This window comes from Dipodomys spectabilis, unplaced genomic scaffold (genome assembly GCF_019054845.1).
Source record: "Dipodomys spectabilis isolate Male_0828 unplaced genomic scaffold, ASM1905484v1 ptg000051l, whole genome shotgun sequence".
Classification (NCBI taxonomy): Eukaryota; Metazoa; Chordata; class Mammalia; order Rodentia; family Heteromyidae; genus Dipodomys; species Dipodomys spectabilis.
The window spans coordinates 12,349,898-12,376,615 of record NW_024870728.1 but is presented as its reverse complement, the minus strand read 5'-3'; the positions used below and the strand labels follow the sequence as shown (position 1 = coordinate 12,376,615).

At 38.7% G+C, this 26,718-nt stretch overlaps 1 protein-coding gene across 3 annotated transcripts in view; it reads right to left on the bottom strand.

Annotated features, from left to right (window-relative positions):
• Nucleotides 1–26,718, bottom strand: part of Usp37 (ubiquitin specific peptidase 37) — an 81,416-nt gene that overhangs the window by 27,210 nt on the left and 27,488 nt on the right. For 2 of the 3 annotated variants that reach the window (XM_042679243.1, XM_042679246.1), the window contains 9 exons: nt 25,904–26,065; nt 18,409–18,540; nt 18,144–18,267; nt 17,116–17,306; nt 14,452–14,569; nt 13,142–13,221; nt 7,240–7,404; nt 5,323–5,388; nt 1,646–1,787 (listed from right to left, as the gene is read on the bottom strand). In XM_042679243.1, coding sequence (XP_042535177.1) covers nt 1,646–1,787; nt 5,323–5,388; nt 7,240–7,404; nt 13,142–13,221; nt 14,452–14,569; nt 17,116–17,306; nt 18,144–18,267; nt 18,409–18,540; nt 25,904–26,065 — 1,180 coding nt within the window. The remainder of the gene's footprint in view (nt 1–1,645; nt 1,788–5,322; nt 5,389–7,239; nt 7,405–13,141; nt 13,222–14,451; nt 14,570–17,115; nt 17,307–18,143; nt 18,268–18,408; nt 18,541–25,903; nt 26,066–26,718) is intronic. The other variant, XM_042679244.1, reaches the window with a different exon arrangement.

The window sequence follows — 26,718 nt, the reverse complement described above, 5'->3', positions numbered from 1 at the left end:
GGTGTCCCTCAGCTCTTCAGCTCAAGGCTAACACTCTACCACTTGAGCCATAGTGCCACTTCTGGCTTTTTCTGCTTCTGTGGTGCTGAGGAATAGAATCCAGGGCCTCATGCGTGCAAAGCAAGCACTCTACCACTGAGCCACTTTCCCAGCCATTATTTGTTTCTTTTGGTGGTAATGTATTTTGAACTCAAGACCTCCTGCCTGTAAAATAGGCACTTTACCACTTGAACCACTATGCCAGCTTCTAATGTTAGTTAGTTTCAAGATAGGGTTTCACTTTATGACTGGGCCAGCCTGAACTTCAATACTATTTGTGGCTTCCCTTTGATGATAGTGATGACAGGAGCGCAGCACAGCCCCCAGCCATTGAAGTGAGATGTAAATCTCACAATATTTTATGCCCAGGCTGGCCGCACACCATGATCTTCTGATCTCCACCTCCCATGCATCTAAGATTACAGTCATCAGCCATGTGCCTGGCCCTTTTATTTAGCAGTACTGGCAATTTAACTTTGTGCTAGGTACATGCCCAACTTCTTTTTTGTTTCTTTCATGCTCAACTTCCTTTTTTTTTTTTTGTCGGTCGTGGGGCTTGAACTCTGGGCCTGGGCACTGTCCCTCAGCTCTTCAGCTCAAGGCGAGCGCTCTACCACTTGAGCTACAGCACCACTTCCGGTTTTCTGGTGGTTTACTGGAGATAGGAGTCTTACAGTCTCTCCTGCCCGGGCTGGCTTTGAACCGCTATCCTCAGATCTCAGCCTCCTGAGTCGCTAGGATTACAGGCATGAGCCACCAGCGCCCGGCTTTCATGCTCAACTTCTTTTTTTTTTTTTTTTTAATTTAATTTTATTTTATTTGTGAACATACTGTACAGAGGGGTTACAATTACATGGGCAGGATAATGCGTACATTTCTTACCAAGCATTGCAGCCTCCTCCTTTGGTTTACCATTCACATCCCTTCCCAGCCTCCCCCCCCCCCCCGCCCCCGCAATCCCAATCCTTCTCCTTCCCCCCCCCCCCCCCCCCCCACCGACGTTGTAAAGCTTGTTTTGGACATGACACATGACATCATGCTCAACTTCTTAAGCCACATCTCCAGCCATTTTTTGCTTTGGCTATTTTTGAGATACAGTCACACTATTTGCCTTGGTAGATGAATGACAGGTGCACACCACCTTGTGCAGCTATTGAGATGGGGTCTTGGAACTTTTTGCTCAGGGTGGCTGCAAACCATGATCTTTCTGATGCTCATCATCTCCAGAATAGTTTAGATTACAGGTATGAGCCAAGCTCAGGCCTGGATTATCTTGTGTATTTCTTGAGTTTGCTGACACTAGTTATAAAAGCTATTTGTTTGGATAATAAAAGCTACACAAGAGGGCTGGGAAGGTGGCTCAGTGGTGGAGTGCTTGCGTTACATGCGTGAGGCCCTGGGTTAAATTCCTCAGCACCACATAAGCAAAAAGAAAAAAGCCGGAAGTGGCGCTGTGGCTCAAGTGGTAGAGCACTAGCCTTGAGTTGAAGAGCTGAGGGTCAGTTCCCAGACCCAGAGTTCAGGCCCCATGACCGGACTCCCAAAATAAATAAATAATAAAAGCTACACAAATCTTTGTAATATATTTTGATGAAAAGTTACTTACTTTTTCCAGGTCTTCTTGCTGCTCTTCATTGCCTGATATTTCACAAAGTCTCTGGCTAAGGGCCACAGAACGTTTGAGTTCATCTTCACTGTCTGAATCAAGGCATAAAGCTAAGGAGTACTTGGATTTGAAGGTGAATTTCCTATAATTAAAAAAAAAAGCCCAATAAACATTTGCCTTTGTTATTCTTTTGATGTGTAAGTAACAAAACAAAAAGCTTTTCCACTATGGAAATTATTTAACAGAGAATCAAAAGAAGTAGTTTGAGCATTACCTTTGACTCACTCCTAAAAAGCCATGCTTTGAAAATTGGGTAACTTTTAATGCTAATATATATAGCATCAAAATACTACTTTGTGCCTTTTTTCTTTTTAATGAGTACTTTATATAAGTACTCTGAGTTCATGCAGGCATAACAATGAATAAATGTTTTTGACAATAAAGTGCATGGAGTAATTTTTGATCTTTTAAATTATGATCTATGCACTTAAAAACAAAAACAAAAACAGTAACATTCCACTTATCTAATTCTCTGCAGGTCAGACTTCTGGCAACCTCTACCTTCCAGAACAGACTCCAAAGTAAGAAAAAGGCTTCTGAGGAAAGCAGTTCCAAAGCCCAAGCACTTACAGGGACCCTTTCTTATCCAGGACATGGTGTATAAAATAGTGTAGCAAGTTCATCAAGAAATGAGAGCTAAGAAATGAGAGAAAATAACCACACAAAAAAAGAAAGAAAAAGGGCAATAAAGAACTATGAAGTCATTTAGTGTAAAGGTAAACTGACATAATAATTAAGAGCTTCTGAGGGCAATATCACATTAAAACACAGTGCAGCTGAGCATGGTGGCACATACCCATAATCCTAGCACTTGGGAAGCTGAAGCAGGATTACAAACAAGTTCAAGGCCAGCCTGGGCTACATTGTACGATCTTGTCTAAAAAATGAAAACAAAAAACCCATAGTGCAAAAACTGATGTACATAACTGATTCTAAACCATAAGATACATAAATATCAGTGTATTTAAGAATATAAGAAATAACAACACTTTAGTAAAGTTTTCAGACAAAATGGCTAAAAATTTGAAATGCTTAAAAAGTTACATAAAAATAATTTTATGGAATACCAGATATAATTTTTCAAGGATATCATATAAATAAGATGTTAGTGTACTATCTTCCAGGTGAGCTGAAAATAAGCTAAAAATGGCAAAGGTCAAAGAGCAATAAGTTTCTCTGATGGAAGTGAAATTCACATGTAATTCTAAAATAATATAAAATGGAAATCTAAATGTGAAAACTGTAAAAAAAAAAAAATGTATGTTTGCTGCTGAGAGCAGAGCGGGTATCACTGTGCTCCAGCCTGAATGGTTGAATTACATATTCAAAAAGGTTTGTAATACAATTCAGAAATAGCCAGTTAGCCATTTCATACCTTAAAATCAAACAAACATTACTAATTTTTTTTTTGGGTGCAGTCGTGTGCCTGAACTCTGGGCCTGGGCACTGTCCCTCAGCTCTTCAGCTCAAGGCTAACACTCTACCACTTGAGCCACAGTGCCACTTCTGGCTTTTTTTCTTTTTGCTTATGTGGTGCTGAGGAATCGAACCCAGGGCCTCATGCATACAAGGCAAGCGCTCTACCACTGAGCTACCCTCCCAGCCCCAACATTATTAATTTGTTTAACCAGATAACTATTTTGCTGAAAGAGTGATAACTGGCTAAAACTTTTCCAGGGAACCAATGCTATTCTGGTTTAAAATTTGATCACTATGATAGATCTTCTACGGACCAATTATCCTTTACTACCTAATTCTCAAATCAAGTAGACTTGGAGAACAGATAACTATGCCAAGGTATAATAATACCCAGCAAAACTGTTTCTCGCAATTATAATGACTTGGGACATAAAGAACACATTCCATTAACAATTACTGTAATTACAGAAGGCAGCTTGCCTGCATCAATGACAAATATTTATCCTGTATATGTATCACTTGTGCATTTTCTAAGCAGCCAAAGTGGTATTGCTTATTTGTATCTCCAGCTCAAGGCTAGTGCTCTATCACTTGAGACACAGTGCCACATCCGGCTTTTTCTGCTTATGTAGTGGGAAGGAATCAAACCCAGGGCTTCATGCATGCGAGGCAGGCACTCTACCACTGAGCTACCTTCCCAGCCCCTCATTTGTATCTTGAGAACGGGCAAGAGTATTCATATTAGTACTATTTCAGATTTCTAGTCATATTAGTCATCTGATGTAAATTCCTCTCTCTCACCTCCTTCCCCCACCCCTTTCTTTTTCTTTTCCTGCCAGCATTGGGGTTTGAACTCTGGGCTTGGGGACTATCCCTGAGCTCCTTTTGCTAAAAGCTAGCACTCTCATACTTGAGCCACAGCTCCAAATCCAGCTTTTTCTGTAATTAGTTGGAGATAAGAATCTCACAGGTTTCCTGCCAGGGCTGGCTATGAACTATGATCCTTACATCTCAGCCTCCTAAGCAGCTAGGATTACAAGTGTGAGCCACCAAAGCCTGGCTCCCAAAACCTTCAAATAACAAAAATTTGTCTTTTCTAAGAGTATACTTTGGAACATCAAGTTTTGGGAAAAATGAAATTTAAAGCCAAATAGCAACTAAGTGAACTGGAATAGTCTAATCTGGAACTGGAACTTTATTTTAGAGAAGGTATAATTAAAAGAAAGTAAATAATAAACATGTTTCCCTCCTTGGACAAGAATAGGTACATTCCAGTGCATGTTTGTCTTCCTAATCTATTTCAGTGTTATTTCTATTTAGTGCCAAAGCCATGAAGTCTAAACTGTCTAGCAACAGGTAAAAAGATGAATTCTATGCCTATCTTTTTTTTTTTTTTTTTTTTTTTAAACTGGGCCTGGGGCTTGAACTCAGGGCCTGGGCTCTGTCCCTGAACCTCTCTATGCTCAAGGACAGTGCTCTACCACTTAAGCCTCAGCATCACTTCAGCTTTTTCTGTTTGTGTGATACTGAGGAATTGAACCCAGGGCTTCATGCATGCTAGGCAAGCACTCTACCACTAAGCTACATTCCCAGACCCTTGAGGCTCATCTTTGAAGAAGGATGAAATCGACCAACATGATTTTTTTTTCCTTCAATCTTTAAAATCCCTTGTCATCCATTACTCAATTTTTATACATATACATATATATTTTGTTGTTGTTGGTTGTGGGACTTCAACTCTGGGCATGGGTGCTGTCTCTGAGCTCTTCACCTTAAGGCGAACACTCTACCACTTGAGCCATAGCACCACTTCTGGTTTTCTGGTGGACTAATTGGAGATAAGAGTCTCAAGGACTTTCCTGCCTGGGCTGGCTTTGAACCATGATCTTCAGATCTCAGCCTCCTGAGTTGCTAGGATTATAGGGTTGGCCACCGGCGCCTGGCTATATATTTTTAAATTTTAAGAAGTTGAAAAACAAAATAAAGGATCGTTTGAACTTACTTTGTTGTTGAAACTTGTTATGTCCTAGGCTATATCCTAAACAAGATTCAGGAAAATTCTAAAGTATGGGCAATACAGAACAATTATCATGCAAAAGGAAAAACACTAAAGAAAAAGGGCATGGGTAACCTTAGAGATTAGAGTGAGCCAAATGGTTAAAAATACAAATTTTGGGTACGCAAAAAATATAACTCACTTTGAAGGTGTAGAATGGCTGGTGATGCAGGAATTCGCCATTTGAGAGGCTTTCAATGGTCTAGAACTATCAGAAAATTAGAAAATATATAATGCATACAATTGTATTACTAAAGATATATCCTTGACTCATAAAGTGAATTATTCTGTATTATAATCTCATATATCCTCTTGGAAAAGCAAATAATTATAATCCTTTAGTTAAAGTAACTAGTAATGGAGGCCAAGACAGACAATGAAATACCATGTCCAGGTCCTCCTTTGATGTGTAATAATTGAAATAAGTAGTTTTGAAATGAAATCAAGTGAAATGCACATGAAAAGAACAACTTGGGGGAAATTATCTTGTCAGTTCTTTACTTTTTTTGTGCGGGTCCTGGGGCTTAAACTCAGGGCCTGAGTGCTGCCTTCAGTTTTTCTGCTCAAAGCTAGTACTCTACTATTTTGAGCCATAGCTCCATTTCCAGGATTTTAGTGGTAATTGGAGATAACAGTCTCATGGACTTTCCTGCCTGGGCTGGCTTTGAACTGCAATCCTCAGATCTCAGCCTCTTGAGTAGAGAGGATCATAGGTGTGAGCCACCAAAATAAAGAGAGCTCTCATTTACTGAGGACTTACTAGATGTCAAGGTCTATATGGAGAAGTGTGTATTACTTTATTTAGTGTTCACAACAACCTTATTATAGTCTCCAAAAGTAAGTCAAGAAATCTATCCAAGATCTTAAAACTATTAAGTTGTATAAGTTAGCCTGTGATCATAAAGATGCTATGCTATACTGACAGCATTGAACACTCTTCCTGCTGCTCCACCAGTAGAGGGCAGCTTGCATCAAGCAAAACATTTACTCCAGATAAAAGCCAAAAGAAAAAACAAAACGAAAACAGAAATACTAAAGACAAGACACATGCTTTTTACTAGACTTCCTGAGGACTTCAGTGTAAACTTATGAGATATAACTGACAAATCTAAAGTTGGCAAATGATCATTTGCTTTTTACCATTCCACTTTAGTCAAGAGATCTGGCTTTTAAATTTACATATTCTTTTTTTTTTCCTGGACAGGGTCTTGTTCACTATGTAGCTTAGGCTGGCCTTGGGATCCTACTGCCTCAGTCTCCTGAGTGCAGAGATTATAGAAGTACCTACACAGAAGTGCATTACTATACCCAGTGAGTGAGACCTGGCTTTTTCAGCTACTGAATAACGAAACCAATCTCCTCTGCAAATTTGACTTGAAAAAAAAAAGCCAAAAATTATTTCACCTTTATAAAGTTTTAGACCTTTATGGTGCTATCATCTTAGTGTTCAAGTAGAAAAGAACTATAGCATAACATTCCAAAGTAACCCAAGAATGCAGAAAACAACAAACACAGCATTCAGAGAAACCCTAAGGTTTTCTCAGAAACATGGAGCAAAACCTATAAAGGTTATTTCTTTTTGAATAATTTTTAGGAATCACTGAAGTTATTCACATTGATCTAACTAATTTACATTTATGAAGGTACTATCTATTTTTTGGGCTTCAGCATAACATTTAGTTTGTCAAATTTGAATATCTTAGAGTTAGCTGAGGCATTTCACTGAAAGAGAATCTCCATGGAAAGAACACAGAAATCAGTATTTTCTGTGTCCAGGTGATGCTTATATTCACAAATTTAGTTTATAGTCCTAAATAATATCTTCATAGAAGAGTAGGGACTCTTCCTAAACAAATAGGCTGTTATGTAAAGCAGCTAATACACCTTGGAAGAATTCTAAGCATCTTCTTCAGTAATTGAACCCTAAAGTTCTAAAATAAAGCAAAACTAAAATCTTCTTGGTCTGATTTTACCTAGGTTATCTAGTTTGGACATTCTCTTGGATACAAAAACTCTATTGGAAAAGGGAAGATGAAAGTATTGTCTCTTCTGGACTTACATTGCCATATGTGCATTCCAACCAAGAGTAAAAGGTGGTTTTGTATTTTCAGTGCAATGAGATGATAAGGTCAGGTATCTTGGAATGATGACTTGCTGTCCAATCTTGTTGTTAAGTGAGAGGGCCACATTGTAGCTATATCGTTTCAAATGAAGAATGAGGATTCTGAAAAACAAGGAGGAGGAGATTTGAAGATAATAATTCAAAGTCAATACTGGCAGAAAAGACCATGGACTTTTGTCTCCAATTAATCACCAGAAAAAGCCAAAAGTGGAGCTATGACTCAAGTGGTAGAACATGCTAGCCATGAGCAAAAAGGCTCAAGACAGCACCCAGGTCTTGAGTCCAAGCCCTAGGACCAACACACACAGACACACACAGACACACAGACACACACAGATCATGCTAACCATATTAGACAAATTTTGATTAAATGAAAATATTTGGCCCAACTAAACATATTTCCAACATTTACTGAATATCTGCTATGTGCTAGGTGTTGAGGTATATAGAAATAGAACCCACACTGGATACTGATGAATTAAAGAGGTTTGGGTGAAATAATTACAATTATCATAGGGGAAAAAAAAATCACAATTTATTGTAATTTTATAATTTAATAAATTTTAAAATGTAGCTAGTGATATTAGAGTAAATCCTTATTTACCTTAGTGTTTCAAATATGTGGGTTTTTTTTTTTTTTTTTTTGTAGATCCTAGACAAAAATTTGCTTGATCTATGGAAAACTGAAGACACAAACTCAAAACTTTGTAAATTAAAGTTAATGATTATACTTCTCTTTAAGAAAATATGCTAGAAGCTGGGCACTGGTGGCTCATGCCTGTAATCCTAGCTACTGAGGAGGCTGAGATCTGAGGATCATGGTTCAAAGCCAGCCAGACTCTTACTTTCAATAAACTACTAGAAAATCAGAAGTGGTGCTGTGGCTCAAGTGGTAGAGCGCTCACCTTGAGCTGAAGAACACAGGGATAGAGCCCAAGCCCAGAGTTCAAGACCCATGACCAAAAACAAAAAAAACAAAATATGCTAGAGTCAGGCGCTGGTGGCTCATGCCTGCAATCATAGCTATTCAGGAGGCTGAGATGTGAGGATCACAGTTTGAAGCTAGCCTAGGCAAGAAAATCCATGAGATTATTTCCAACTACTCAGAAAAGGCTGGACGTGGCACTGTAACTCAAGTGGTAGAGTGCTAGCCTTGAGCACAAAGAGGTTCAGGGAGAGTACCCAGGCCCTGAGTTCAAGCAGGAAGAAAGAAAGAAGGAAGGAAAGAAGGAAAGAAAGAAAAAAAAAGAAAGAGATAGAGGGAGGGAGGAAGGAAGGAGAGAGAAAGGAAGGGAGGGAGGGAAGGAGGAAGGAAGGGAGAGACAGAGAAAGAGAGAAAGAGAGGGAGGGAGGGGAAGAGAGAGAAAGGAAGGAAGCAAGGGAGAAAGGGAGGGAGGGGAGGAAGGAAATGTGTTTAAAAAGAGAAAGAAAAATAAACATGCTAAAATTCATGACCTTCAAATTCACAATGTGAAAACACAAGGATCCTATTTATCTGGCAAGAGTAAAACTACTATCCAAAATAAAGTATTTAAACTTTCAATTCATCGTTTTTGTGTGTGTGCTGGAATTAAAGCTTGAACTTAAGGGTTTAAGCTCTTGCTTGTTTTTTTGCTCAAGGTTGGCACTTCTCTCTTTCCTCAAATTATCGTAAACAAAATAAAAGGTAACGTGAAACAGGAAGATGACATTACAAAAGGGATTTTGTAGCTTAAAAGTGAACAAATTTGACAAATATTTTAGATTCTGCAAGAATAAACATAGACAATCCCTAGCACTACAAGAATATAAAATAAAACAAAAATAATTTTAAAAAAAGAATATAAAAGCTGGGAAGGTGGCTCAGTGGTAGAGTGCTTGCCTTGCATTGCATGCATAAGGCTCTGAGTTCGATTCCTCAGCACCACATAAGCAGAAAGAGCCGGAAGTAGCACTGTGGCTCAAGAGGTAAAGCGCTAGCCTTGAGCTGAGGGACAGTGCCCATGCTCCAGAGTTCAGGCCCCACAACTGACAAAAAATAAATAAATAAATAAATTATATCTATATATATATGAACCAAAACAAAAAATAAAAGTAGAAAGCTAAGCACTGGTGGCTTATGCCTGTAATCCTAGCTAGTCAGGAGACTGGGATCATGGTATGGAGAAGAAAAGTCAGTAAGACTTTTTCCCCTTATTTTTGGTGCAGATCCTGGGGCTTGAACTCAGGCCTAGGTGCTGTCCCTGAGCTTCTTTTGATGAAGGCTGGCAATAGACCACTTGAGCCACAGCTCCACTTTAGCTTTTTTGTTATTTATTGGAGATAAGAGTCACACAGAATAAGGTTAAGCCAATGGATCACACCTGTAAACCTAACTACTCAGAGGGCTGAGATGTGAAGATCATGGTTCAAAGCCAGCCTGGGCATGAAAGTCCATGAGACTCTTATTTCCAGTTAATCACTAAAAAACTGAAAGTGGCTCTGTGGCTCAAAGTGGTAGAGCTTTTACCTTGAGCAAAAAAGCTCAGGAACATTGCCAAGACCCTGAGTTTAAGACCCACAATTAATCCCCCCACTCCCTGGGGGAAAAAAAGTCTCATGGACTTTACTACCGGGATGGCTTCAAGCTGTATCCTCAGATCTCAGCCTCCTGAATAGCCAGGATGACATGAGCCACCAGCATCTGGCTTATGAGACTCCAAATAATCACCAAAAACCCAGAAGTGGAACTATACAGGGGCAGTTCATTCTGAGGACCAGCACAAACAAAATCAGAGTAGCTTTGAATATTAAATGAACCAAGATAGGGTTGGGAAGGTGGCTCAGTGGTAGAGTGCTTGCCTTGCATGCATGAGGCCCTGGGTTTGATTCCTCAGCACCACATAAGCAAAAAAAGAAAAAAAGCCGGAAGTGGCGCTGTGGCTCAAGTGGTAGAGTGCTAGCCTTGAGCTGAAGAGCTGAGGGACAGTGCCCAGGCCCAGAGTTCAGGCCCCACGACTGGACCCCTCCCCCCCCCCAAAAAAAGAGAGCTTGTGAATCAAGTTCAGAACAATAAATGAACCAAGATAGAACAAGTGTAATTATTAGGACTTAAGATAAAGAGCTATTGCGGGGCGCTGGTGGTTCTCGCCTGTAATCCTAGCTACTCAGGAGGCTGAGATCTGAGGATTGCAGTTCAAAGCCAGCCCGGGCAGGAAAGTCCATGAGACTCTTATCTCCAATTAACCACCAGAAAACTGGAAGTGGCACTGTGGCTCAAGTGGTAGAGCACTAGCCTTGAGCTGAAGAGCTGAGGAACAGCACCCAAGGCCAGAGTTCAAGCCCCACACTGACCAAAAAAAAAAAAAAAAAAAAAGATACAGAGCTATTTCATGTAGGGTTAAAATAAACGAATCTTTAAAACAAATGAACTACCAGAAAGAAGAAAGATAAGCTGGATATGAGGGGAGATACTGGCTATCCTAGCACATGACAGACTAAGATTGAGGATTTAAGTTCAAGACCAGCACAGGCAATGGTTGGTTGCAGTGATGTGCACCTGTTATCTTAGCTGGTAAGTACAAATACATGGACCGTGGTGCTGGGCATATATTTGAGATTCTATTAAAAGAATAACAAAGGCAAAAGTGGCAAGCCCTAACAAGTGCAAGATTCTGACTCTTGACTTCATGATCTAAAATCAACTAAAAAAGAAGGAAAAAAAAAAAAGGAGAAAAGTTCCCTCAGTATTTTATTTTCTAAATCAAAGATCAAACAGCAGGAAGAGATAGCCAGCTTGTGTGGTTAACTGGATTCCTCATTGACAATTGGTAACAACTAATCCTTCGCCATTCTATTTCTTTCTCCTTCCTTCTTGGTGAAACAAACAAACAAAAAACCCTCATAAACATGAAAGAACAATCTCTTAAATAAAAAGTAGACTGGTGATATGCTATGATTTATAAAGCAGTTTCTTTAAAAGCAACTTATTTTCTAGGAAGGAGTATCTTAGTTTCTACGTAAGAATAAATTGCAAAATGTAGAAGAACTAGCCTCTAGGGGTTAGATTCCAGAAACTCTACACTTACAGAAAATGGAAGCTAATATATATGAAAGTAAAACACTCTGCAGACAAAGTGCCACATAAATATTTAATGTTAATAACAATCCTGCCTGTAGTTGAGATCTATTCTTGGAAAAAACTAAAAGCTGTCCTGTAAAATACATCATAACTTTTTGTAACTAGTTTAGTTTGATCTGTTTACATAGTGATAATATAAATTAATTCTCAAGCTAGAAAATTTGTTTTAAGATTATAAAAACCTAACTTGTAATATCCTTTGAAAAATATAAAAATTGTTTTCCTATTTTCATGTACGTACATATATGTGTCTGTAGCAGATTTTTACTAATGGTATTGGAACCTACAGCAAAAGACAGAATTACACATTTTAGGCGGAGTATCCCTAATGTATAAACTGCAAAATTCAAAATGCTTCAAATCAGAAACTTCAGAATACTGACATGATACAACAGTGAAAATTCCATTCCTAATGTGACAAATACAGTCAAAACACAGACATAGTTGGAGGCACTGCTCTGCGGTATTTACATAGCAAGTGGCAAGGCCCTGGGTTCAAACCCTAGTACAACCAAAATCAACCAAGCCAGAACACACTGAAAATATTGTATAAAATTACTTTCAGACAGTAAGTATAAGGAATGTAAGAAACGCAAATGATGTCATACTTATTAGAGCTAGATCCTGTCCCCAAGAATCTCATTAATTATAGAAATATTCCAAAATTCAAGACTCTTCTGGCTCAAGCATTCTGGATAAGGGACACTCAAGCTACAGAATTGATATTACATATTAGTGAATTTAAAAGCAAACACCTGGGCTGGGAAGATGGCTCAGTGGTAGAGTGCTTGCCTTGCATGCCTGAGGCCCTGGGTTCGATTCCTCAGCACCACATAAGCAAAAAGGAAAAAGGCCGGAAGTGGCGCTGTGGCTCAAGTGGTAGAGCGCTAGCCTTGAGCTGAAGAGCTGAGGGACAGTGCCCAGGCCCAGAGTTCAGGCCCCACAACTGGACCCCAAAAAATTAAAAATAAAAGCAAATACTTGGTCCTGATAAACATTTCAAAGTCTCATCAGCCATATCTTATTTCCATGTTTTTATGTTTTGGAGTACTGGTAGTTGGACTCATGAATCATGCCCTCACACCTTTTGCTTCAGCTAGTTGTTAACTTGTTTGATTATACTGGAGTTTGAACTCAAGGCTTGTACTTACTAGGCAGATGCTCTGCTTGGTGTCTTCCTTTTGTATCTCCTTCATAGTTGGCAAACAGGCAGATAGCCCTAGAATTATAATCCTCCTGATCACTGTCCCTTGACCAGCTTGGTTTATAGGCACAACGGACTATATGCCCAGCTTCTTTAGTTATTTCTCATGCTTTTTGAATGAGGCTAGCCTTGGACAACATTCTTAGTAGCTAGGATTACAGAAACTAGATATATAGTGTTTCACTAAGTTTTTACCCTTGCTGGCCTCAAAACTACTATTTCTACTTGTCAAGTAGCTGGAATTACGGTGTGTACCATGACATCAGGAATTTCAAAATTCCAGATCTGCTCACTCTCTTATGGAAGGCATTATAGCTCTCTACCTCTACATGTCCCATCTCAGCTTTCCTAATCTCCTTTACCAATCCATCTTAGCAGGCTTACTCATATTTGTATGCCCATTTATATGCCCATTATTTGTTTATTTTTTATGGTGCTATGGATCAAACCTAAGACCTTACACATGGTATGTAAATGCTCTACCAGAGCCACATCCTCTACCCTTGTATGTATTTTAAAAAGACAACTGAATTTACCTGGGAAGTCTGTTAAATTTGTGCCTGACAAGAGCACACTTTCCACCACACTTTTCACAAGAATATTCAAGTTCTTCTGCCTACAGAAAGGCAAGAGGGGAAAATAAGAATGAAGCTGAATCAGAATTAACCAATAAATGCACATCATCTTTTCTACTATTACTGGTTCAGTGGAATGACAACTCTAAACCAGTTTATTCTTTGTGTCTTGAGTAACAAATTAAAATCTAATATTTACATGTCCTATTCCAGAATTCCTTAATGCTGTGTGTATGTGCACGCACACACGTGCTTGAACCTGGGGCCTGAGTTTTTAGCTCAAGGCTTCCATTCTACCACTGAAGCCACAGGCTCCACTTTCAGTTTTTTGGTGGTTAATTGTGAGAAAAAGAGTTTCATGGATTTTTTTTTTGTCTGGGTTAGCTTCAAACCTTGATCTTCAGATCTCAGCCTCCTGAGCAGCTCTACCCCTTTTCTTAATGGAACTCAATCTGGTGACAGCCAATTAATAACAACTACACTAAAAAGGCCAGTTTGGGATGGGTACTACCTAGAGAAAACTGAAAGGAGAAATCCTTAATATTGGAGATAAAGATATATAGGAAAATCTTTAGCATATAATAGGAATGGTAGAGAATGATTAAATCAATCAAAACGAAACAAAACAAAACAAAAAAGCAGAGAAATTATCTTTGGGTGGATTTAAGCACCCATCATTTAAAGATCAGATTAAACAAACAAAAATCTCGAGGAAAACAACCTCATGTTGCTTCAACAAAATAAGGAGCATTATTATTCAGATCAAGAGGGATCTTGGCAAATATCCACCAGTTAAAAGATCAGCTACACAACAGGCCTGATTGTACTGTAAAAATATTCTGAATATCTGTGAAAGTATAACATACACACTAATGATTCTTCCTTCCTTTTCCTATCAAAGTACATACCACCTAAGAGAAAGCAGTGGTTTTCATTTCTCAACAATTAGCACATCAGCTTATACGTAGGAAAGCCATTTTATTTCATATTACCAAATTTGAGCATGTATTACTGCAAATGCCTTCATTAGTATTTGCTTAAAATGATAAACTTAAGATTATCTAAGAAAAACTTTGTCATTTAGTTAAATATACCATGTATTTAAACATCCAATTTTCTTCAATGAATTATCAGATCAAGCTTTATAAAATAAGTATTCATAAACATTTTTCATTTGCTTCCTTTCAAATACTTTTGCTGAAATTCCACCTTGAAGAAACAAATTTCAAAGACAATTTCGTGTGATATATAAAACATAGTTTATTACATACCCTAAAGAAAAGGTCAAGAGAATCTTGAATTGAACGAGGAGGGAGTGGTTTTTTTCTTCGAGGAAGGTCAATGGAGAGATCATTAAATTGTTCTCTTTTGGGAATAGTTTCCCCACACCTGAATAATAAAAGGAAATGAATATAACTACTTGGAACAATACAAAAATTCAAATATACTAGAAATACTACTCTACTATGGAATTTCTAGTGCCAAAACAAGTAACATTAAGGACTTTTTTGTGCTGATTTTAATATCGTTTTTTAAGTTAATACAGCTAAAAATCCTTGCAAATATTTAAGTACTGTTTAAAAATGTTAACTTTAAAATTTATATATTTTAACAATACCTTGAGCTTTAAAAAAATTAAAGTATAGCTGAGGCACAGGGCTCATTCCTGCAATCCTAACTTCTTGGCAGGCTAAGAATGGTTCAAGGCAAGTTAAGCAAAAAAGTTCACAAGATCCCATCTCAACCCATATGGTACAAGCCTGTCATCAAAAGCTACATGGAACACTGAAAATAGGAGGAGTGGGAGGCCAGCTTGGACAGAAAATTCTGTGAGATGACAACTCCAATGGAAGGGAAGTTGAAGGTAGTAGCATGCACTCCTGCTGGGTAGATGAAGTATCTATCTTCCCATTGGGGAAGCCTAAAAAGCAAGCAAACTGCCGCTCAGTGGCATGCTCAGATGGGAACTGGGACCCTATCCTAAAAATAACCAGTGAAAAACAGATTTGGAAGAATGGCTCAGTGGCATCACACCAGCCTTACAAGCACAAAGTTCTGAACTGAAACCCCAAGTACCACCCCCCCCCCACATCCCTAAACAAAGTATAACATATATATAGAAGAGTGAATTAATCATTGTAGTAACATCCATATTACTACTGATGAATTTTTTTCACTTTTTGACTATATGAACACTACTATGAAAATTTTGTGTGTTCCATGCATCATATAAGCCCTTTTGCTAGGTAGCAGCATCATTTGGTTATTGAATATATTTTTATAATGCTTTTAGAAAATGGGTTCAGAACAAATACTCATGTTTACTTCTCTTAGAAGCAAAAACAAATTTTTAGACAGTTGTAGCTGACTGCTTCACTTGTCCTCTTGTTATTATACTTTATATAGCTTTCAGCCCAGATTTCTTACTGCCACAGAGCAAAGTTAAAGAAAAAGGAAAAACATATTTTTCATTCAACAAATATTTACTGAGTGCCTCTGTCAGAAGGTGCCCTGTAAGGAGACAGAGCACCATAACCTGTGGAAGGTTGGTAGTCTGAATGTAGTATTGGAAAGAACAATTTAAATAACATGGATTTGGTTTTATTAAAATAAGCAACTAATAAGGAAAACAAGTATTCTTGCATAACTTAATCTCCATGGACCAATGAAAAGACAAAGTAAAGCACTGTAGATCAAAATTACTTAACCCAGCATGGCAATGCAGGCCAGTAAAACCAGCACTTGGGAGATGGAGAAAGACAATTAAGAATTTGAGGTCCAGCCGGGCGCTGCTGGCTCACGCCTGTAATCCTAGCTACTCAGGAGGCTGAGATCTGAGAATCGCGGTACAAAGCCAGCCCGGGCAGGAGAAACCGTGAGACTCCTATCTCCAATAAACCACCAGAAAACCGGAAGTGGCGCTGTAGCTCAAGTGGTAGAGCGCTCGCCTTGAACTGAAGAGCTGAGGGACAGCGCCCAGGCCCAGAGTTCAAGCCCCACGACCGACAAAAAAAAAAAAAAAAGAATTTGAGGTCCACTTGGTTTACTAGTGAGCTCCATCCACCCTGGTAACATCCTATCTCAAATCTAAATCTCAAAAGCCAAATCCTATCTCAAAAACTTAAAACCAAAACAAATAAACTATGAAACAGAATAAATATCTATCACACAATACTGAAAAATCTCCTTGGTTCTCTTCTCAACAGCATTTTTTTTTTGTGCCAGTTCTGGGACTTGAACAGGACACTGTGTCCGAGCTTTTTTTGCTCAAGGATAGCAATTCTACCCACTGAACCACAGCTCCACTTCCAGCTTTTTGGGAAGTTTATTGGCAATAAGAGTCAGACTTTCCTGCCCAGGCTGGCTTTAAACTGTGATCCTCAGATCTCAGCCTCCTGACTAGCTAGAGTTACAAGTGAGCCAGGGGTGGCCAGCTCAACAAGCATTTTATAGAAAGACTGAAAAAAAAAAAAAGAGATTTGGTATAATCTATGAGTTTATTATGCCTGCATTCTTTCCCGTCCGCCCAGCATAGGAAGGAAAATAAAGTAAGAATTCAGAGTATTTATACCTACAATACCAGCAATTCAGGAAGTGGAGGTAAGAGGATCATGGCTTAAGACCTCCAGGCAAAAACTTAGTGAGACCCTATCTCAAAACCAAGCCTTGTGGGGTAGAGCATGCCTGGTAATTCCAGAAACTTGGGAGTTGGAAGTAGAAGGATTGTAGTCAGAAGCTGGCCCAAGCAAAAACCTAAAACCTTTATCTGAAAAAATTGAAAACAAGTGGTAGAGTGTTTGCCTTATAATCATCAGTTCAATCTCCAATACTGGAGAATAAAATAAGAGGAATTCATAGCATTTGGTATAAGAAAGCTTTAATCACTTGTGATAAAGGATTAAAGAGGGAAAATAGTTTGCTTAGAGACTACTTACGCTTTACAAATGATGGAGTGCTGAACCTCAAACTCCAAATTAGTAATAACAGGACAAGTGTATACTCTGGTAGCTGAAATATCTGGTGAATTTTCTTCTCCAAGAACAGGCTCAGACTTCCAAGTTTTATTTAACTTTTCCATATCCTCTTTTAGTTGGTCTAGGCACTGACTTAGAAATTCATGAGCATCCTAAGAAGACAATAACATCTGTCTTCAGATCAAAATAATTTATTACCATAATAACAGCCATTACAATTTATACAAAGTTACAATTTATACAATTTATACCAGTTACAATTTATACAAAGTTCTTTGAAATCAGTTATGTAATCAAGGTCAGGCTTATTTATTTAAGGATTTTAGGGTATGCATTTTATGAATAAAAGTAAATGACATCTGGAGCTGGTGACTCACACCTGTAATCCTAGCTAAGCTAGTGTTAAACAAAAGAAGCTCAGGGACAGCAACCAAGGTCCTGAGTGCAAGCCTCAGCACCAGGCAAAAAAGACATAAATGACAAGGACTGGATGTAGTTCGTGGTAGAACTTGCATAGCATGCATGAAACCATGGGTTCATGCCTAGCACTACAACAAAACAAAAAAACAAAAACTGTAAGTAAAAACATATGACAAGTTTTATATTCTTAACTATGTAGTTGTATTAACATGATGAATATATGTCTTCACACTTTACTAAAAAAATACTTTTTCACTGGCAAACTACATTTGTATATTAAGATATAAGAGTTGGGCAATGGTGGCATGCATGTGAAATTCTGACATTTGAGAGACTAAGTCTTTAGGGTTGACAGCTGAGGTCAGCCTGAGATACATAGTAAGACCCTGCCACTAAAACAGAATAAGATCAAATACACAAAAGTATTATTGAGCTGCATCATAGCTCAAGTTTTTTTCAATCCATGATGACCATACTACACAAATAACATTTCAAAATAAAAACCTTGTTGCCTATTAAATAATTTCAATTTCCCACATCTAAAAATGTTTGAAATAATTAATACTCACATTCTGCATATAACCAGAGAATCTTTCTGCTGTAGCTGAAATGGCATTTTTAACCTTCTTGAGTAATTCTTTTTTGGTCTCTGAATTACAGACATCTTTTTTAACAAGCAAGTGTGCAAAGCGTCTGATAAAATAAGACACAGAATAAGCATGTTTTAAAAAGCACCAAATGGCATAATATTTTGAAGACTACTAACTATAATACATAAAATTTTGAGTACAACAATTAACATAAATGGTCCTTTAGGAAGTACTTAACAATTACCTAATAAGTGCATTAAGTGGAATTTTCTTCCATGGGATACCCTGTTTAAGTAAGTCGTTTGCAAATGATTGGAGTGAAAACAGAGATTGCAAAATAGCATTCATATAGCATGTATTTCCCAAGTTGGAAAATCTGAAATTGAAAGAAAAAAATATATTAAATACATTAAAATATATTCAGTATAGCAAAGGTAGGTAGGTTCCTGAAGTAGATTCAATACAGCACTTTGGCATGCATAAAATCTACCATGAGAAATAAAATAGAACACATTTGGAACTACAGGAAATTTCTTGTGTATGTGTATGCTGGTCCTGAAGCTTGAGCTCATCGCCTGGGCACTGTCCCTTGAAACTTTTTTTATGTGTGCTGATCCTGGGGCTTGAGCTCAGAGTCTGGATGGCGTCCCAGACCCAGACCGTTTTGCTCAAGGGCTAGGAGTCACAACTCTACTTCCAGCTTTTCTGGTAGTTTAGTGGAGATAAAACTTTCCTGCCCCGGCTGGCTTTTAACCATGACCCCCAGATGTCAGCCTCCTGAACAGCTAGGATTACAGACATGAGCCACTGGTGCCCTTTGATCAAGGTTAATGCTCTACCAATTGAGCCACAGCTCCACTTCAGGTTTTCTGGTAATTAACTGGAGATAAGAATCTCAGAGACTATCCTGCCCCAGCTGGCTTTGAACCGTGATACTCAGATCTTACCCTCCTGAGTAGCTAGGATTACACTGCCATCCGCACCTGGCTAGGAAATTTTAACACATCATTCTCAGAATGACAAAACAGATGAAAACAGGTAGAAAAGTAAGAATACAAAAGATCTAAAGTCATTTTGTTAGCTATAGGAGACATATTAAAATGTTATCTATCATATCATAAAAACACTACTGTGGCTGGGCACCAATGGCTCACGCCTGTAATCCTAGCTACTCAGGAGGCTGAGATCTGAGGATCATGGTTCAAAGCCAGCATGGGCAGGAAAGTTCGTGAGATTCTTATCTCCAATAAACCACTAGAAAACCAGAAGTAGCGCTGTGGCTCAAGCAGTAGAGTGCTCACCTTGAACCGAAGAGCTGAGGGACAGCACCCAGAGTTCAAACCCCACGACCGAACAAAAAAAAAAAAAAACAAAAACAAACAAGCAAAAAAAACCCACTACTGTGTCTCACAGTATCTAGTAGTTTCCACTGTTATGCAGGACTGTAGTGCTATTAGGTTTATACATTTATGGCTATCATACATTCAATGTGAATTCTGGCTTTTAGCACTAAGTATTCATCTTTGTCTTATTTAATAGTTTCTGGGCTAAGTTCTACTTCTTATGTATCCAGACTGCAACCTTTATTCTTTTTCTTTTTGAGAGTGGGTCTTACTATACCCCAGGCTGGCCTCCCTTGCCTCTGGTTTCTGAGTTACAAATATGATACATTTTTATTTTATTTTATTTTTTGGGTCCGGTCGTGGGTCTGAACTCTGGGCCTGGGCGCTGTCCCTCAGCAATTCAGCTCAAGGCTAGTACTCTACCACTTGAGCCACAGCGCCACTTCCGGCTTTTTTCTTTTTGCTTATGTGGTGCTGAGGAATTGAACCCAGGGCCTCAGGCATGCAAGGCAAGCGCTCTACAACTGAGCCACCTTCCCAGCCCCATATGATACATTTATTAATGTAGTTGGTCTCAGCTGTCATAATTTTTACTTATCTAGCATGGCTTTTAGAAATATTTGAGTTTTTGAAGGCTAATCATTTTTGTTTTATTTATTTATTTTTGTCGGTCATAGGGCTTGAACTCTGGGCCTGGGCGCTGTCCCTGCGCTCTTCAGCTCAAGGCAAGCGCTCTACCACTTGAGCCTCAGTGCTACTTCCTCATTTTTGTTTTAGTTGTTACATCTACATCTAAACTTTCTACATTGCAATTAAGTCCATCTGGATTGTTTGTTCTTAGACTCACAGCTCTTATTTTAGTTTCTTTCTCTCTTCCAATTTTTTAAGTGTGATTTTTATTACCTTAGTAGAAAACATTAAGATTATATACTACACTTCTAAATGTGTTCCCTCGGTTATTTAACTTATCTCTGTAATCCAAGAAAGGAAGTATTCACTCTTTATCTTCTGGCAATGCTCCAGTCACATTTTGGATGGATAAGCTTATCTTTTTTTCAGGAAGAGAAATGCATGTAGTATTTTGAATTTTTCCATTTTAAAATCTTCCTAGCCTGAATACCATTTAGCTTGCCATAAATCTTTTTTAACTCTTTCTTTAATCAAGTCTTGAACATAATGTTCACTGTTACTTTGTACATCATATTTTTTTAATTAAATTTTTTTCCTAATCTTTAGAATCTAATAGCTGTCTTAAGATATGTTTTGACTGGGGCTGGGAAGGTGGCTCAGTGGTAGAGCGCTTGCCTTGCATGCCTGAGGCCCTGGGTTCGATTCCTCAGCACCACATAAGCAAAAAGAAAAAAGCCGGAAGTGGTGCTGTGGCCCAAGTGGTAGAGCGCTAGCCTTGAGCTGAAGAGCTGAGGGACAACGCCCAGGCCCATGACTGGACCAAAAAAAAAAAAAAAAAGATATGTTTTGACTATTGCAGGCTGACATTCCAGGTACCTGGAGGGCTTTTTTTGTTTTTGTCGGTCATGGGGCTTGCTCTGGGCCTGGGCCCTGTCTCTGAGCTTTTTAGCTCAAGACTTGAGGCACAGTGCCACTTCCAGTTTTCTAGTGGTTAGTTGAAGAGTCTCATGGACTTTCCTGCCCAGGATGGTTTTGAACCATGATCCTCAGATCTCAGCCTCCTGAGTAGCTGGAGGGCTCTTTTAGTGTATAGATGGAAGGTTTTATTTTGGGGGAAGTTCTCTTAGATTACAGTTATCAATAGTAATACTAGTGTTTTTTTTTTTCTTCAGAAGAAGAAAATTAATTATTAAATATATAAAATTACATATATATTATGTAATATATATTAGTTATATGTAATATAGCTTTTTTTTTTTTGTCTATTTCTCAGTTCAACCAGTTTTTCCCAGACTACCTGAACTTTTTTTTCTTTTTTTTGGTCAGTCCTTGGGCTTGAACTCAAAGCCTGGGCACTCTCTGATCTTCTTTTGTTCATGGCTAGCTCTCTACCACTTGAGCCACAGTACCATTTCCAGCTTTTTCTGTTATGTGGCACTGAGAAATTGAACCCAGGGCTTCCTGCATGCTAGGCAAGCACTCTACCACTAAGGCCCATTCCCAGCCCTAGGACAATTTTTAATTCTCTAGTCTCAGTATTTGGTTGATTCACTCCTACTAATGATGATTCTTTGCAGCTGTTACTTCTGGTACTAGTCATTTTCACTCCTTTCCCTATAATCAGTGCAGAAACTATCAAGATCTAAACCTATATTCAGTATTTTGGTCTCAGTATTTATTATCTTTCTAGAAATAATGTTTTTCTAAGTCTTCCCCTCATACATATTCTCTTTCATGTAGTTCTTTAAGTCTTCAGTTCCCAACTATGAGGGAAGCTTAGGCAAAAGAACATGAACCCTGCAGGAAAATGGTTTGCTTCTCTACTTGGAAGATCACCTCATCTCTTAGTAATGTTAAAGCAGTTTTTTATTATCCTTTAGACCTGGCAGTTTTCTACTCAGATGTCTTCTTTTTTTTTTTTTTGGGCAGGGGGGGTCCGGTCGTGGGGCCTGAACTCTGGGCCTGGGCGCTGTCCCTCAGCTCTTCAGCTCAAGGCTAGCGCTCCACCACTTGAGCCACAGTGCCACTTCTGGCTTTTTTCTTTTTGCTTATGTGGTGCTGAGGAATCGAACCCAGGGCCTCAGGCAAGCAGGGCAAGCACTCTACCACTGAGCCACCTTCCCAGCCCTCAGATGTCTTCTTGTAAAAGAGTTTTTGATCAAAGTGCTTAAACTATTTGAAATACTATTAGTTTCTGAAAGAGGATTGAAAGAGATGTAATGTTTAGACTTACAGGCAGTATACACGAATAAAGAATTGGAGAAGACTAGAGCATCAACACTGGACAACACAATGATGCTGTCAAAAGAGTCTGAAGGAAGAAAGTGACAGACCAGAAGTAAACTATAAAATACCCAAGAGGTGGTAAGAGGAAAATCTGGATGAAGAATGGTTACCAATATAAGAATGCTGTCAGTCCTGGAGGCATGGTTTAAATGGTAAGTACTAGCCTACCAAGTACAAGGCCCTGTGTCAACTCTAGTACTACAAAAAGAAAAAGAAAAGAAGAGAGAAGAGAGGAGCCTAGGAAGCAGACAAAAGTAAGGATAATAATCTGAGACAGATCAATCAGAATGAAGAACAAAGGAAAACATGTATTAGAAGACTACTGAAAACAGAACAGGAAAGGCAAAAACTCATAGAGAAAAGTGAAATGTTTTCTCTAAAAATTTTCTGATGTTTTCTGCTAATAAACGAAGCATCTATTGTGGATAAACCAAATTTCCAGTACTACTCATTGAAGTAAAATGATGAGCTTAATGTTGGCATTAAAAAAAAAAATTTTTTTAAAGGCAGTAATTTGAGTAACACTATAAAGCTAACAGATTTTGGAAATGGGGGGGGTGGGGTCAGAAGTAGGGTTTGGCTTAATTTGCTTAGCTGGCATTCTATCACTTGAGTCATGCATCCAGCCCTACTTTATAATGGTTATGTTGGAGATGGGAGTCTCATAGACTTTCCTGCTCAGACTGGCCTTTGTGATTTTTCAGATCTCAGCTTCTCGAATAGCTAGGATTATAGCCATAAATTACCCAGCAACAGCCTTAGGAGGGCAATTTGTAAGAATAATTTTAATTTGAAAAACAAAACAACAATAACAACAAAAAACACCTCAGAGTGCCTTCCTTAGTCTCACCAATTTTACTTCCAAGAATTTACCTTATAGAAAAATTCCATCAAGCCAGGCACAGGTGGCTCATTCCTGTAATCCTAGCTACTCAGGAGATCTGAGGATTGAGGTTCAAAGCCAGCCTGGGCAGGAAAGTCCATGAAACTCTTTTTTTTTTTTTTTTTTTGGGTCCGGTCGTGGGCCTGAACTCTGGGCCTGGACACTGTCCCTCAGCTCTTCAGCTCAAGGCTAGCGCTCTACCACTTGAGCCACAGCGCCACTTCTGGCTTTTTTCTTTTTGCTTATGTGGTGCTGAGGAATTGAACCCAGGGCTTCAGGCATGCAAGGCAAGCGCTCTACCACTGAGCCACCTTCCCAGCCCCAGTCCATGAAACTCTTATCTCCAAATAACAACCGGAAAACCACAAGTGATGGCGTGATTCAAGTGGTAGAGTGCTCACCTTGAGGTGAAGAGCTAAGGGGCAGAGCGCCCAGGGCCAGAGTTCAAGCCCCATGATGGATTAAAAAAAAATTCCATCAAGTATTAAGAAGTACATCTTTGTCTACAAGAATGTTAATTCTAGAGTATCTTATAAAGGGAAACCTAAGTGCACAATAACATGGTTGAAAGTTAATACATATGGATGCATACAATTAATGAACAATGAAAAATTTAAGAGAACATCGAGCAAACTTAAGAGAACTGGAGAAATTGCCTGGATTTTTAACACTGAACTACTGGGGGGAAAAAACAAATCCAAACCTCAAACCAAACCAAACCAAACCAAACCCACCAATACTTTGAGAGAGCTAACTTTGCTAATTTACCCATTAAAGCAACTTTTTTCCCTTGAGTTTGAACTCAAGGCCTTGTACTTGCTAGGCAGGTACTGTACCAATCAAGCACTTTTTTGCTTCAGTTATTTTTTGGATAGGGTCAAGAGTTTTTGTCTGAGGTCAGCCTTGGAGCATGATCCAATCTAAGACTTTCTACATAGATAACAGGTCTGTGCCACCCTATCTAATGTTTTGTTGAAATGGGGGTCTTGGGAACTTGTTGCCTAGGTTGGCCTTGAACCACAAACAATCCTCTGTATCTCTCTCTTGTTTCTGAGTAGCTGGTATTACAGGGCTCAGTCACATCAGGGTACATTTTTTCTTTTTTTCCTTTTTGGTGGCACTGGGGATTGAATTTAGAGCCTCATACCTACCAAGTAAGTGCTCTCTACTTGAGCCATAACTTCAACCCCCTTTTTGCACTAGTTATTTTTGAAGCTTTATTCCTGGACAGGTCTGGGCAGGCCTGGGCTTCAATCCTCTTAGTTATGATTCTCTTGTCACTAGAGATTACAGGCTAACGGGTCCACAACACTAAGCCCAGCCATTGTACTTCCCTTTGTAGCTGGGATAACAGACATAAGCTACCTTACCCAGCCATTAGTTGAGATGGAATCTTGTAAACTTCTCTTTGATTGGGCTGGCCTGAAAGCCTGATCCCCCATATCTCTGACTCCCACATAGCTAGGATTACAGAGTTTAAGATTGCCTAGTAGAATTTTTTTCCTTTGATTTAAATATATCTATCTTATAGAACTTTTGAAAGTAAAGGAACAATGAGTTTAAACACCATATAGCATTTAACATATAATAAACACTTCAGTAATGCCCTATATTATTATTACCACAGGTCTCAGCTCTTCAGCTCAAGGCTAGTTCTCTACCACTTGAGCTACAGTGCCACTTCCAGTTTTCTGGTGGTTTATTGGAAATAAGAGTCTCATGGACTTTACCTGCTGGGGCTGGCTTTGAACAGCGATCCTCAGATCTCAGCCTCCTGAGTAGTGTGAGCCACTGTCATCCAGCTTTTTTTTTTTAATCATTACTAGTCAAGAGGCTGAGATCTGAGGATCTGAGTTCAAAGTCAGCCTGGGCAGGAAAGTCTGTCAGACTTTTACCTCAAATTAATCACCCAAAAGCTAGAAGTGGAGCTATGGTTCAAGTGGTAGAACTCTAGCCTTGAGCAAAAAGCACAAGGACAGCATCCAGATCCTCAGTTCAAGCCCTAGGACCATCACTAAAAAAACCCCCAAAAGCTGAAAGTATCAAAGAGTAGGATTAAGTATATAGTATTGGAGGATATACCTTAAACTCCTATATATTTCAAAATTTAAAAATTGTTTGAAAAAAAATTGCTTGAAGCTTGGCATTATAGACACACTTATAATACTAGCTACAGGCCAGGCTAAGTTTTTAAGAGGAAGAACTAAGGCCAGCCTGGGCAGAAAAAAAGAACTGGACAAGGTGGTATGTACCTGTTACACTAGCTACTGGGAAGCCTAACACAGATTATGTTCAGGTGCATACCATAGTTGGAAGCAACTATTCAAGCAAAAATCGGGGCTGTAGGTATGGCTAATTGTAAAGGGGCCTGCTTATTAGCAAGCACAGGGTCCTGAGTTCAAAACCTCAGTACTGCCAAAAAAGAAAATTGTTTAGAGACTAAATACTGGATTTAACTTATTTATCGATATGATACTTTTTTTTATAAGTAACCTGATTTTAAATATTTTAGAACTTTAACTGTGACTCTTTCATTATTTTAACAAAAAAGCATAATTCAGTTGAATCACATGAAAAAGAAAATACAATTTACCCACCCCTGTAGTTGATGCTGTTGGTGAGAAGAAAGGGGCACTCTTGGTTTGTTCCAGCCAGTGTAATCCTGGTTATATCTCAGTTTCTTCACAGAAAGAGGCGATGGCTGAGGAAGAAATCCCAAACTTCTTTTGGCAGAGGGAGTCTGGCTTGAAACATTAGTCCTATTTAAAAAAAAAAAAAGCATAATGAAGAAGAAAAAAATCAAAATTTGAATATTTCCCCCCCCTTAGTCAATTCAGAGAAAGTAAAGGGGAAATTTTTTTTTTTTTTTAGTAAATTTTGGTAATAAAGATCATTTTGGAGAAAGAAACTCACAAATGTCAGTACCACCCCCAAAATGAACCCTCATAAAAATAAATTATTAAGTCTATTGATAGAAAACTAAATTTTACCTACTGACTTACAATCAAAATTATCCAAGTTAGTGGGTGAGATGTGAGGATCACAATGTGAAGCCAGTCCAGGCAGGAAAGTCTATGGGACTCCTATCTCTAGTTAACTACCAAGATGCAAGAAGTGGAGCTATGGCCCAAAAGGTTGAGCACTACTAGTCTTGAACACAAAAAGTTCAGAAGCATAAAAGCTCAACAATAGCACCCAGACCCTGAGTTTTTATGCTCAAGGCTAGTGATCTACCACTTGAGCCACCGCTACACTTCCTGTTTTCTGGTGGTTAATTGAAGATAAGAGTCTCATAGACTTTCCTGACTTGGCTGGCTTCAGATCTCTACCTCCTGAGTAGCTAGGATAAAAGGTTGTGAGCCACCAATGCCTGGCTCAATACTTGACTTTTTAGACTTCTTTCAATATTATT